This window comes from Crocodylus porosus, unplaced genomic scaffold (assembly GCF_001723895.1).
Source record: "Crocodylus porosus isolate Cpor-Errol unplaced genomic scaffold, CroPor_comp1, whole genome shotgun sequence".
Lineage (NCBI taxonomy): Eukaryota > Metazoa > Chordata > Crocodylia > Crocodylidae > Crocodylus > Crocodylus porosus.
This window is the reverse complement of record NW_017728911.1, coordinates 6,263,138-6,277,429: the sequence shown is the minus strand read 5'-3', so window position 1 is coordinate 6,277,429 and position 14,292 is coordinate 6,263,138. Positions and strand designations below refer to the sequence as shown.

General features: G+C 42.0%; 1 protein-coding gene across 2 annotated transcripts in view; it reads left to right on the top strand.

Annotated features, from left to right (window-relative positions):
• PSTPIP1 (proline-serine-threonine phosphatase interacting protein 1) overlaps window positions 1–14,292 on the top strand; it is a 95,892-nt gene that overhangs the window by 68,624 nt on the left and 12,976 nt on the right. For both annotated transcript variants that reach the window (XM_019533356.1, XM_019533355.1), the window contains exons 8-13: window positions 2,149–2,194; window positions 3,791–3,870; window positions 6,761–6,859; window positions 7,913–8,009; window positions 11,152–11,230; window positions 13,044–13,114. In XM_019533356.1, coding sequence (XP_019388901.1) covers window positions 2,149–2,194; window positions 3,791–3,870; window positions 6,761–6,859; window positions 7,913–8,009; window positions 11,152–11,230; window positions 13,044–13,114 — 472 coding nt within the window. The remainder of the gene's footprint in view (window positions 1–2,148; window positions 2,195–3,790; window positions 3,871–6,760; window positions 6,860–7,912; window positions 8,010–11,151; window positions 11,231–13,043; window positions 13,115–14,292) is intronic.

Below are 14,292 nucleotides of genomic sequence, written 5' to 3'. Positions count from 1 at the left end.
TGTTAGCTGTTTCACTTTGCAGAGCAACAGTAAACAGTTTAGGACAGGAAATGAATAAAGACGATGCTGGGTTCTGACTTATCACGTATTTTCCAGCCAGCTGCAGTGAAGGAGCATAATTATGGGAATCTTAGTTTGAACATTGCCTTGAAGGACAGAATACAGGCTTCAAGAACACTGCATTAACATGTTGTCATCACCATCTGGTACAGTAAAACCAGGAAGTACTGGGTTGTCAATAGTCTGCCCATATTTTCCATTTTAAAGAGCTGTAAAATACAGAGACATTCTACTGAGAAGGAAATTTTGCTTTCAGGGTTTTTAAGTTGCTATTGGAAACAGCCAAGAAACATAACAGTTGCAAAAATATTTTCGAAGGTTCATCGTGTTCCTTCGAATCTGGCTGCTTATCTGGGGATGTTACCTGGGGAACTGGGAGCAGAGGAGGAATTTCAACTGCCATTTCATTCTTTTTAAGGTCCTGTTCAGCAGTCACATATTGTCCCCAGTATCAATATACTGTATCAGCAGGGGGAGAAAGGCGGGGTCAGATTCTGCAAACACTTATGCAGAGGTTTAAAAGAGCCTAAGATGGAATGAGATCAGTCTTTGCAGGTTTTTCTAAGCTACAGAGCTTGATCTGATAACAAACTTAACAGACATTCAGTGTTTGGGTGGCCAAGACAGACAGAAGCCTACACTGGCCCAGGCCAGGAGTCTGGGGCCCTCATGTACACCACTACTCATGCCCAGCTGCCTGAGGCTGCTAAACCCAGCCCAGTGGCAACCCAGGCTTGACTGGCTGTTAGACACCCCCCACCACCACTGTCAGCTGCTGGGCAGCGGAAAATCTCTCCCCAGCCCCTGCCCCCAGCTCTCACAGGTGGGGTGGGGCTGAACGGATGACAGCCTAGTGAATGAAAAGATCCTGGTGGGGACTTCCCCTTCCTCCACACTGGACAGACCCTGGCTGGGGAAGCTAGTGCCCACCTGGCCTGGTGCACTCAACCCCCTGGTCCCTGACTCTCAGGTGGGAGCTTTTTTTTTTTTTTTTTTTTCACTGGTCCTGGAAGCACTGTAATACCAGGTCAATGCATGGAGTGGATGGAGCACGCTCCGGTTCTACCAACCAATACCAAAAAGAATCTGCTCAATATAAACCTCCTGTGGAAGACATATCAGCGGGCCAAAAGCCCCACGAATGCGGGGAGAGGCTGCAGGGCTTGCCCGGCGTAGTCTGAAACACTACCACATGGATAAGTTAGTGCAGGAGCTGTGGAAGAGATAGGGCTGAGCAGATCCCAGCCCAAAAAGTTGGCCTGTGGGGGACTGAAGAGCCCCCAGTAGGGGGCTATCCTGCCTGGGAGGGTCTGATGCCAGGCCAGGATGGGCATGTTCCCCCCTACCCCACTTCTCCACTGCTGGGGCTTTCCTTCCCCTTGTCTTGTACAGAGGGGAGGCTAGAAGGTTCTGGGGGTGCAATTCCCTTGCCCCCTCCCATCCTGCCAGGCTGACAGGTGCTGGTGGGAAGCAAAGACTTTAGTGTTTTAGCTGTGAGATACCTGGAGGAGGGGCCAGCCCTGCTCTGCTGGAGCAGACAGCACAGCCCAGGGCCACAAAGCATCCTGAGGGGCTGCAAGTTAACTTGAACCACGAAGGGATCTGGGACCGAAGTTCCATAAACTGGTTTGACCTAAATCAGTTAAGTCTGATACTACATTCATCCAAGTTTATCCCAGATCAGTTTCAGCCATTTTGAAAGCAGTTTATATGCACTGAACTTCTGTTCTGTTACAGGTTTAAACCAGTTTTGGATCACTTAACTTGGTTTATGTGTAATGTCTGTCCCTAGCCAAAAAGAGCAACTGCCAGGAAAGTGTACAAAGGCAGTACATAAGGCCAGACTCTCACATTATGTAAATTGTCAGAGTTCACTTAAGTCAACAGAGCTATAATTATTTACACCAGCTGAAGATGAGAGCTCTAGTTTTTATATAAAGTCAATACAATAATGCTTGGCTCTTAGCCAGATAGTAATTGTTGGCAAGGTTGGGCAATTAATTTTATACCGTCAGGATTGTTGACTGGTTAAAAAGAAAAAAAAAATATGGAAAAGTCTTAATTTCAGTTTTGTCTTTTTTATTTCAGAGTCAAAATAAAGCTAAACAATACAGAGATTCGGCGAACGAAGCAGGTGCTATTCTATTTGCAATTAAATGTAGAGTTTGCTTTTTAGTGGGTCCCACATCAAGCTGAATCCAACGGTGTGCTATGAAAAGTAAACCCATCCATTTGAAATGCAACTTCATAAAAACTCACCCCCATAGGCTAGTGAGGCTGCTGTTCCAGGATGCTGGGGTATGTTGACACCCCTTCCCCAGTGCTCATGGGGAGGGCTGTCCTTTGAACATAGCCTGCCTGCCCACTCCCTCTTCTACATGTCTATCCTGGAAATGAAGGGGTGAAGCCCCTGTGGAAGCATCTCCTCTTCTGCCACTCTTAAGCACTGAAAGATCTGGAAAGTGCTTGTTATGGGGATTGCTCTCAGTGCAGTTTCACTCATTTCCAGGATTGATGAATGGGAGCAGGAGCAAATGGGCAGAGCCTGCTTGGGAATGGCTTATACCAGCAGCACTGGGAAAGCAGTGTAAACCTACCCACTGCCTTCTAGGAGAGGTAATCGTCTAAAAGCAGTGTACGTCATTTTTCTCTCTTTCTTTTTTTCTGGTATGCTCTTTATGCTTGCTATGTTAAGGCACAGAACAGTCTTCAACTACTCCAACTCAGATCAAGGACCATATATGTCTGTATTCAGTCATGAACAGGGATCCTGGTTTTCTCTGATAAACCCCCACCCCAATTTTCAAATTAAAAAACAGTAATATTAGTGGTTTCATTTTAATCACAGAAAAAATGTGGATTTGGGTTTACTTCTTTTTTTTTTTAAATCTGAAAATTGGAGATTTAAAAAAAAACAAAAAAAACCCAAACAAACAGGATCCCTGGCCATGAACAACCATGGTAGATGACCCACCTGTGAGCCCAAATACAGTATCGGAAACACCAGGAGCTCGGCTCTGTTTCATGACTGTGAAATGAAACACATTACTCCTGTGCCACTTGGACCAGTTCGCCTGGGTTCTCCCAAGGTATCTTGTGTGTCAGGAAAATGCAATTCCATGTTACTTCAGCCTGGCTAAGGTGTGTGTGACGCATCAGTAGGTCAGAGGGGTCAGTGTTGCTTCATGAAGCTACTGTGAGGTAAGCAGCCACCTTCTTGGTGAACCAGATTCTACTGCACTGTATTTTGTAGGGTACAGTTTAGGGCAGGGGTAGCAAACGTATGGCATATGGAGCTGATCCATTTAGCCCACAGTGCTCCTGGTGAGGCCGTGGGGGGACATGGAATTTGGGGACTGAGCTAGCAGGGGCAAAGCCTTCCACACAATCTGGGCCCCAGGGTGCCAGTGGACATGGCCATTGACAGGGGAGGGGTGAAGGGAAGGCTCTGGCAACACACATCACTGCCACTTGGCTCGTCACCTCCCTGCTGCCACAGCTGCAGCTGCTGGCCCTGCTGCTTTCCCCACTTGTCCCACTGATGCGACCTGCAAAAAGCCCTACAGTCCAGATCCGGGCAGGTATCCAGGGCACAGAGTGAGCTTGACACCCCTGGTTTAGAGCTATATATTTCCATAATAAAACTACAGTAATACATAAGAGGATATGACGAGGCTACATTATCTTATCTCACTGGGTAACTTCCTATTTCACATGTCTCTGTTGACAGAGGGGGTGTACAAGCAGAACATAGAGCAGCTGGACAAGGCCAGGACTGAATGGGAGCAGGAACATATCAAAACCTGTGAGGTAAATATTGACCTTTATAACCCTTTGTATGCACACTTTTTATTTCACTCCACTTGTGTATCTTAGCCCAGCATCCAGTTTCAAGAGGGAAGGATTCCTTACATGCTTTGGATAGCCTGTGAATACGTGACTGCTTCAAGAATACTCTAAAGACTACCCTAGATTGAAAATGAGATTGTTATCTGACTTGCTTACTCTTTTCTCTCGCACATTGAATGCAGGAGACAAATTCTGAACTGGTGTAATTACAAAGGTATGGTTTTAAATTTCCACCAGTTGATGAACTGTTCCTGGGTATAAAATGAGATTATGCGTGTTTAATGGATGTTCCATTTCATTAGAACCAAGATAAACGTATTTCTTAACTGATCATTTTCTGACAAAATATCACCAAATCATAACTAAAATATCACAGGAAAGAATTAGTTTTAACAAATCCAATTTGAAACAATTAAAAATATTTCCAGATAGAAATTATTTTTAATTTTTAAAAGTTTTAGCTAATTTACCATTTTAAAAAGTTTAAACAGTCAAAAAACAAAACAAAACAATTTAATTTACCTGCTTATTCCCCCATTACTGGCTTATGAGAACGTTTTGAGCTTGACCTCTTGCCCCAAATCAGGGTAGAAAAAAAAATTACATTGCAGAAACTGAAAGGACATAAAGAACATTCCCACCCCCCCCAGTCTTAGCGAGCAGCACATTTAGTAAGCATGTCTGTTATACCACTCTAAGTGAAGAGGACACCAGTCTATAGGAAGACAATTTGTGATCTACTTTAATCTCACTGAATATTTTTACATCATCCTTGCAAAATGCTATTCACTTACTAGTATGGAGTAATTTTTGCTTTGATTCAGAGGCAAGAAAAAATAGTTACACTTCCATTATCAGGAAGAGTAACTAGGTTTTGTACCTATTTTGTACATTTTCTATGACAGTCTTCAGGAAATAGTTAACATCCCTATTAGGAACATATTAGCTCTTTGAATTTGATTTTGTTCCTTTACATATTCTCTGTCTTGTATATGGGTCCATCTGTTAAAGTTCACTTTTGCTATGTTTGCTTGTTTCAAGTTTTTATTTCCACATAAATGCAAATGCCAGGAGTGGGACCTTCCAGTTCCCTGCCTTCTCCTAAACTTTCCCTGTTGGGAATCACTGGAAAGTGCCGCAGCTAAAACAGCAAATGTTCCATAGAAATGGTATCAGGTCTAAAATCTCCCCCAAGACAGATTTTCCTTTATTTCTTTTAAAAGAATCCTAAAAGATTTTCCTTTTCCTTTCTTACTTTCCCATCACCAATGTATATATGCCAGACTACAGAACCCTAACCTTCCCACAGCTGTTAGCACAAACTTATCTTTTGCAAAGGAATTACTTTATTGAATTCCTTCTCCTAAATGTGCTTATCAGTAAATGAACTATTGGCAGATTTCTGAAGAGGTTCTAAAATAAAAATGTATGGAAAGTGTGTGTCTAAGGCAGTGTCTGGTGGTGTGCATAAGTTGTTAGCTTATGCAATTTACCATGCATAGACACTATAGAGTTTTACGTGTCAATTTTATGGTTCCTTATCTATAGATCCATTAAGGTTGTTCCTATTACACTATGAATGGCTTCCTCTGGCTGGCTCTTAACAGGACCTGGGGACCTGACTAGAGTTGGTCATAACCCAAAATTTCCATTCCAGTGTTTGGGAATGAAAAGTTGTGTTTCAGTTTCAATTTTTTTTATATGTATTGAAAAAATATTTAAATATTTTGAAATTTCTGTCACTAGGAAGTTGACAAAGTTTTTCCATTTGGGGGGAAACCTCACCTATATTAAATGGTTGTGGTTACATTTTTCAAATGTTAAATGAAGCCAATTCCCCTGACTTGCAGACCCCAAGTAGCCTCACTCTCCCTCCTTCACTCTCACTATCCACTGTCCCTGTAATGATTCCCCTCCTATTTCTCTGACCAGTTGATTTCTTCCTACCCTCATGTCGACTTCCTCATGCCTTGTGTCTCTTAAAAGACAGGGATTGTATTTACTCAATGCTTTTTCAAAACCTGAGTAATTTTTTGGTGCTGTTAACATAAGTACTAACAAATGAAGAAGCAAGCAGATGGCAAGAAGCATCTAAGCCTTTTGCACCTTGTGGAAAACAAAAAAGCACATTCTGTTGGGAAGAACAGCTCAGCTTGGAGATAATATTTATTTTTGGCTTTGTTGTAAAAACAATTATAGAAAAAAAGAGTTCATCTATATGTTTTCCCACCTGAATTCACATTCCAGCTCCCCATCTCACCTCAAAACAACAATCAGCTGAAGACATAGGAACAGATAAAATGAGAAGCAACACAAAAATCTAGTTTTACTATGTGAACATCCTTAAAAATAAAGGGGAAAAAAAAACTGGAAAAAGAGCACAAGTCAAAGATTTTCTACCTAGAAAGTTCTTCCAAACAGATACCAACTGCAGGCATCAGTAGCCACTTCTGGTGTCACCTATATTCTATATACAGCCACCATCAGGCATCGTTGCCCTTGACTCATTTACAACAGGATTCCAGTAGCATAGACAGTATGCAGAGAAATCATCTATAGATCAAAATGCTGTTCTCTTCTCCATGTACCCCTTTCCCAGCTTTTCCATGGAAAATATACCTCAGTTTACTTTAAAAAACAACAAAAACAAACAAACAAACAAAAAAATCCTGATACAGATTTATTTTTTTAAGATTATCCCAACAGTTGGCTGTGGCACATTTAGGAATGGTTTGCAGGTATATGAGCATAGTATAATGAAGGCCTTCTCCACAGCAAGGGCCGCTAGGTGCTACTAAAAATGTAAATAACAACCACCATGATATTTGACAGCTCTTTTTTTGGATTTCAGGCCTTTCAACTCCAGGAGTGCGACCGTATCACCATCCTCCGGAACTCCCTATGGGTTCACTGTAACCAATTCTCCATGCAGTGTGTGAAGGATGATGAGGTACAGGTTTTTCCCCAAAGAGAAAAATGTGTCCTTTAAAGTCATAATCCCATTTTATCCCTCTTCATGCTCACTGAATGCCTCCAGCAACTTTGCTGTTGCCTGGTTATGATTCTGGCCATCACAGCACACTCTCAGCCAAGGCAAGAAACCACAAGCTTTACCTCCCCACTGAACTTAAAAGGGATAGTTGAGCCTGCATAGACTCGAGAGATTCCAAACCAAGCTCCATGACAGCAACTCCCATCCCTTCTCCTTAATCTCCAGGGTCATGACTCCAATCACCAGGTTAACTTTATACACAAATGTACTAATTGTATGGTCATCCCTTGTATAGTGGGAGAAAAATGACTAATTTTATTAAAATAATGCAAATCTTTGCAGGTACATGACCTGTCAAACCCTACCCCTACTTTTAATGAAAGTCCATCCAGGAATTCTCTGTTCAGCTCAGTCAAAGTACTGAAGATCTCTCAAAACCCAAGGAAATGTTTACAGATGCCTTTGGAAACAACAGCCTCTGAAAGTTTTTAATCAATTCATTGAGTTTAAAGTCAGATGATAGTTTGAGTTCCTGTGTAACACTGGACATAAAATGTAATCAAGTTACCTTTCTATTAAGTCACACAACTATTGAGGCTCAAGTACATGTTCCAGAAAGGCAACTAGTTTTGGTCTGAAGACATCAAGAGACGGAAACACTACTTTTCTCGGTAGTTTGTTTCAAGGGTGAATCACTTTCACTGTTAAAACTGCATGCTTATTTCCAAGTCAAATTTGTTTGGCTTTAACTTCCAGCTACTGACTCTAGTTACACATTGCTCTACTAAATTAAATAGCCATTATTAAACTATCATCTTGTAAAGCTGTTGCCTGAACTCCTATGTCAAGATGTTGTTTGCAACAGAAATAAATAGCTGTGTAACATGCAAATACTTTCCAAGTGGACAGTTGTCTTTTAAGGTGGAGAAAGAGAGATCAGGAGAGGATTCCGCCTTAAAAGTTTGTCACACTAGAGGCTAGAACTTAAAATCCTTGTTCTCCATTTTGTAGCTGTATGAAGAGGTTCGGTTTAGCTTGGAAAACTGTACTGTAGAATCAGACATGGACTGCTTCATTAAGAATAAAATGACAGGAACAAAGCCACCAGGTAATTATTACCAGTGATCTTTTTGAACTAGGTAACTATTACTGTACATGTAGTCTGCATAACAGAAATTCTGTCTAACTAAATTATCCCCATTTTATAGAAGGGGAAGAACACTGACCTCACAGGGGGCCCACAGCAGGTTAAATAGCTGGTATTTGTAGAAGACTGAACTGTAGCTAGATGACATGCCGGATTTCTGGTTGCAAGGAATTTTATTTACTTTTTTATGTAAAATATAAACTTCTGGAAGGATGTGGACAGCACTGAGAGGGTCTAGAGGAGGGCCACTTGCATGATCAGGGGGCAGCAGGGCAGGCTGTACAAGGGGAGGCTGAGGGACCTGAACTTGTTCAGCCTCCACAAGAGAAGGCTGAGAGGGGATCTTGTGGCTGTCTATAAACTTACCAGGGTGGACCAGCAGGGAATGGAAGAGTTCCTGTTCCCCCGAGCACCACCAGGAGTAACTAGGAATAATGACCATAAGTTGATTGAGAGTAGGTTCAGACATCAGGAGGCACTACTTCACAGTCCGGGCTGCTGGGATCTGGAACCAACTTTCAAGGAAAGTGGTGCTCACCCCTACCCTGGGGGTCTTCAAAAGGAGTATAGATAATCACCTAGCCGGGGTCGTTTGACCCCAGTACTCTTTCCTGCCGTGACAGGGGGTCAGACTTGATGATCTGCTCAGGTCCCTACCTACTATGAAACTATGTCCGGCTTTGTAGGAATTCAGAATGAAACCTGTTTTTTTAACTGTAAATTAAAACAAACAAAAGCAACAATTTGGGTTCCAGAAATACTGAAACAATGCATCTCTAAAACAAGATATACGTCCAGGAACTCCAGCAGCTCCTGACTGTGACGGATTCTTCTCAATATCAGTTTCCAGGGTCTGCTGTTCGGGGCAGCTCTGCCATAAGGATGGTCCCGTGATGGGGACCACTATGCTTCCAGACTACTGGGACAACCAGTTTCCCTGGCTACCAATCCTGGCAATCTGTCCAGGGACTTCTGGGGTCCTGGCTCCACAGAAGGGAATCTAGAATATCTGAACTGGGGCTCCCAGTTTCCCGCAGGCAAACTGAATGTCAGGGAAGCTGTGGAGCCAGGACCTGGGGGCTCCATCTCCCTAGAAATTCATCCAAAAGCCAGGTATCTCTCTATAAGGAACTGAGGAAAATTTGTCAACCCAAGATGGTTTCTGAAAATCATTTCTGGTTTGATGAATCAGCATTTTCTGATTAAATTGTTTCATTGAAAGATATCTGACCAGCTCTGCTCTGAATAGTACTATGTTTTGCCTCCAAACACATTGGCATGCTTTACTCATGAGAGAACCCAAAAACAGATATAATCCCAATCCTTATGGGAACTCAGTCATCAATGTTCATTCAAGTCAAAAGGTCTCACACAGAGATTTCCTATACCTGATGAAGGGTGACTGCACCCGGAAGCTTGCTAAGAACTTTTTTCCCCAACTACTCAGTTGGTCTAGTAAGAGATACCATGTCTACTCAAAAGCACCTTGCCTGCCTATGTTCTTAGTGGGGCTGTGTGAAGCTTCAGTCCCTGATTCGATTCAGCAGAGATTTGGCCCAATTCGGTGGCTGAATCTCTGAATCTGAATCGAATCAAAGGACCCTTTAATCTCTCCAAATCAATTCGGAACCCTCCGCATCGATTCAGAGATATTTGGAAAGATTTGGAGATTCAGACATAAAGACAGCTTTAAATGTTTTTTCTACATACCTCTAGGTAGCAGGGGCTTGTGAGTGCTGCGATGCTGGGGTGCATGCAGTGTCCCACAGGAGCACGGGGGGGCTCCCCAGCGCGCTCAGCAGCAGACCTGGAAGTGGACTAGAAGCACTTCCGGTCCACTTCCGGGTTCACCACCGAGCATGTGGAGGGCCCCCCCTGCACTTCTGTGGGACGCTCCATCCACCCCACCATCAAGCATTCACAAGCTGTGCTGGTACCTCGAGGTACGTAGAAAAAACATTTAAAGCTGTGTATGTCCAAATCACTGATCCTTCAAATCAGCATTGAATCTTCAGATTTGGATTTGGCTGAATTGACAGTGATTCGAATCACTGTCCCCAATTCAGATCAAATCCAAAACCCACACCCCTTTGCAGATCTACACTCCTAAAACACACCCCACTATTTCTTCTTCCCCAAATCTCCCCTTGGGCATCTTGGCATTTATTATATAGAAGGAGAACCAGAGATAATCTCATGTGAGAGACAAGTACTTCTCTGTTATTAGGTAATGCTCTCTTCCTTCTTCCAAGTAAATTCTAAGCGCATGTGGATACTGGAAGCAGAGTCTTGCAAACTGACGTTTTATAAGGGTAACAGAAGGACATTTTTACCATGGTCAGGAAATCCCAAAATTTCCTAAGCATGATTTTCAAACAAGTTGAACACCCACCACACCAAACAAGTTCTGTGGGATCCACAAGTGCTCTGCATATCTGAGGAAAAATAATGAGGTTGAGATCATTTATTTTTAAAGTTTGACTTTAAAACAGCCCCAATTCTGAGCTTGACTGACGGCACAGTGGACAGTGAAAAACAGCAATACTTCTGTATTTGAGAAGAGGGAATGAATGAATAAATGAAAATAAAAAATATGAACTCTATTTGGGAAGTAAGAGTTAGGAGACTATTACTATACAGGCATTGACTAGGCAAGGCCAGCATCATAACACCTGGGGATAAGGCCAAAATAAATAAATAAATAATATCCCCAAATGTATACAGAATTTCTGAATATCTGCCAAAATTAGTCATTTGAAAAACCCAATAGAGCTGAATGAGCGCTAGCCCCCAGACAAAGGATAGTCATTCTTTTCTACTAAAAGCCCCATAGGATAACTAATGTGGCACAGTTATTATGAAGTTAACTGATTTCTGGATTAGAATTTAACCATGACTTGAAATGGTGCTGACCACCGTTTCGCATTACCTGTGCTTCTTATACTCTGCTTTCTGCAAATCCTTTCACAGCATGTGATGAAGTGAGCTTCAGCCCAAGAAAGTTTGTGCTCTCCCTCTATACATATAATCTTATTTAGTCTATAAAGATGCATACCTACCGTGCCTTCTGACTACCTCTCTGATTTTTATTGTGCTATTGCAGATCCAATAGGATATGAAAATTATTATGACAGAGAACCTCTTAAAGGCAGCCCAACCCAGTCTTGTGGAATGATTAAAAAGTGAGTACCACAAATGGCCCCTTGCAGATAGAGTTACATGAATTTTAGAGCAAATCAGAATCTTACAAGTAATGAAACTTGTGTGTGGTGAAAATAATATGCACGACATACACACCAACAAACACGAACAAAGGAATTAAAAGTACAGGAGAATTAATAATTCACTTCGGTGTTTCTAGGATGCAGGGAAAAGGTCTACATTTAGAAGAATCTCCCTGGTCAGCAAACATTTCAAATTTAAAAACTGCCCAAGTCAAACTGCCCATTGGGGCACTCCAGCTCCTATAGCCCACGGCTACACAAGGAAATGATGTGCCAGCCACCTCTGACTCCCTAGCCTGAACAACCAGATACTCCTTTACAGCTGAGAGCAGTCTTCAGTACGAGTCTAGAGTGGGGCTCAAACTTATAGCTCTAGAGCTGTTGCCTTAACTGCTCAGTCACTATATCTAAACCCAGCAAGTAATTAAGACTCATTTATTTCGTGAGAGAATTGTGGCCAAGAATAAACTTATGTGAGGACAGGGGGAGGCCAGATAAATCTTCAGCAATAACTTCTGTCCTAAGCCTCAGTGCAGCACCATGCCAAACATCACAAATAATATAAGGCCTGGTCTACACGTATAAACATTTACTGGTATAATCCTGTTGGTTAGTGGGTCTTTTTCTCTATATTCAAATAGGCACACCAGTAAAAGGAGTAGTGTAGATACACTTACACTGGTGTAAATGTCTTATTTCAGTATAGCTTATTCCTGGCTACTGTACTGGCATAAGCACTCACATACCACTATAAAGTGTCATTCATACTACAGTATAAGCTGTACTGCTTTTACTGTTACATTTGAGTCTTTCTATTAATCTGTAAGACTACCAAAAGCTATACAAGGCCCTGTTGGTTAGCAAGCCTGATAAATTGGAAAAGAGTACTTGAATATGTTAGATATGATGTCCAACTGAAAGTTAATGATTTCTAATACTGAATATCTTACAAATGAAAGTTGCATTTTGATTCAAACCACCAGATGCATGCCCAGTAGCTTTGTACTGGTATAGATGGGGAAAGAGAGGGTGACCAAACTTTCAAGTGAGGACTCACTTTGAATGCTTCAATTTCTGATCATTTGGGAAGCTCAGTTTTCAGAACAGGCTAAGCACTGACCATATGAAAATCAGGGCTTTACAATATCCAAGTCAGCAGTGAAAGAAATTACTAGTTTTTTTTCTAAATTCTTGACCCAGATTCCCAGCTTGGTTGGTTTCTCCCTGTCCTTAGGCCAGCTATGCTGCTGAGCACATCCAAGGAGGAAAGTCAATAGTCTGATGTATCTTGACAAATTGTGATAATCACTATTCCTGAATGAAGTATTTTTTATGTTCAGTTGCATCAGCACTTCTTATTTTTTTAAAACAAAATGCAACCACTCAAATTGACTAATGAACAGACCTATCAAGTATATACAATGGGATGGTGGGTGCTTTGCCTTATGTACCTTTAGATTTTCAACTGTTCATAAAGCAAAACTTCTGTAAAAATAGTAAAAACGGATCTAGTTTATACACAATTTAGTGACTAGCAAATTCCAACAGATTTGATATATAACTTGGTTTGAGAACCTTTTAACAAAAATAGAGGTATCTAGTGCTCTACCAGTGCAGAAAAACTAGTTGCAGACCACACACACACACACACTGGTGGGTGAATATAACAACCAGAATTGCAGCAGATGAGGGGTAGATTAAATTAGTCAGGGATGTGAGGAGTATACTTAATATATTTACCTTCTGTCATTGGCTTTTTTTGGCTCTACAGATTCTCTGGATTATTACATGGAAATAGCAAAAACACCAGTGAACCCATCAGTCCCACAGCCCCTCCTCTTGGTATGTTTTTCCCTCCTCAAATGCAACTTTAAAAGCATATCTGTTTAATGTCATATCAGTTCAAATCAAGCATGCACATGTTTGTTGTTTGGAGTGTAACAGGACAGTCCACGTGTTAGCTATCTAAGAAGCTAGTGTCAGCGTATTAGCAAGGAATGTATGTTCTGATCCAGATCTTGGGGTGTAGAGAATGCAGTTTTTTCCTATAGGATATACAGCCTCGTGTAAAGCATGTGTGAATTGTTATCAAGACTTCTGTTGGCCCAACCTGGCACTTCTGTAAATATGAGCATCCATTCTTCTCCAGTATTATTTTTCCATACCAAATCCCATGTCACCTATGTGATTCTTTCATTAGAGGGTACTGCAGCACAGTATTTTGACAACACAGGTGATAATGGCTTGTGGCATTTGTATTGGCTTGATTTAAAACAAGACAAGGGTGTTTCACCTGCACGTCTCCCCTCAGGAACAAACTGAGACTCTGAGCAGCTTAAACAACGTACCTAAACCAGTTTCCTTTGTTGTGCGTACCTGTCCATTTGGCCACCCAGACACTGAACATGTCTCTCTGTAGGGCCTCGTGTCTGACCCCAGCCTGCAGAAAATTTTCAGGACTGTCAACGCAAGTTAGATCTGTAAGGCACCAAGCGATTTCTGTTTTCATGAATTTCAGTCACGTTCCTCTGAATAGAACTTGAATAGAAGCCAAAGGTATTCAGTTTCTCACAAAGCCAAGTCCCTAGTGCCTGTGCAACAGCACATTAAAAAGTGAACCGTTTCTGCCCCACTGTGTACATATTTATAGCAAAGCCCAGGCCTCCTCAAAGGGCTCAGTGTCTGCAGCAACCCCTTGTGTCTGAGCTTGGCATGGAAGCCCCTTGGCTCCCCTACATCTTCCCATCTATAACAGTTGTCTCTCTCCCCCTCATGAGAAAGAGTTCAAACCCAACCCCAAAAGCCGCCTTGGGCTTCTTCACAATCTGGGGCCCATTAGCCCTTGGCTCATCCCTTCCTGCAGGGGTGGGGGGTTAAGGGAAGCCAGGTCAACCCTCCTGTCTACGTATCAGCTTGATATAAAAATCGTGGTTCGTTTCTCGGGAGGAGGAAAAAAAAAACTTCAGCTACAGACACACTCTATTAGCAACACAAAAGGTATATATTTGCAAATAGGGTCA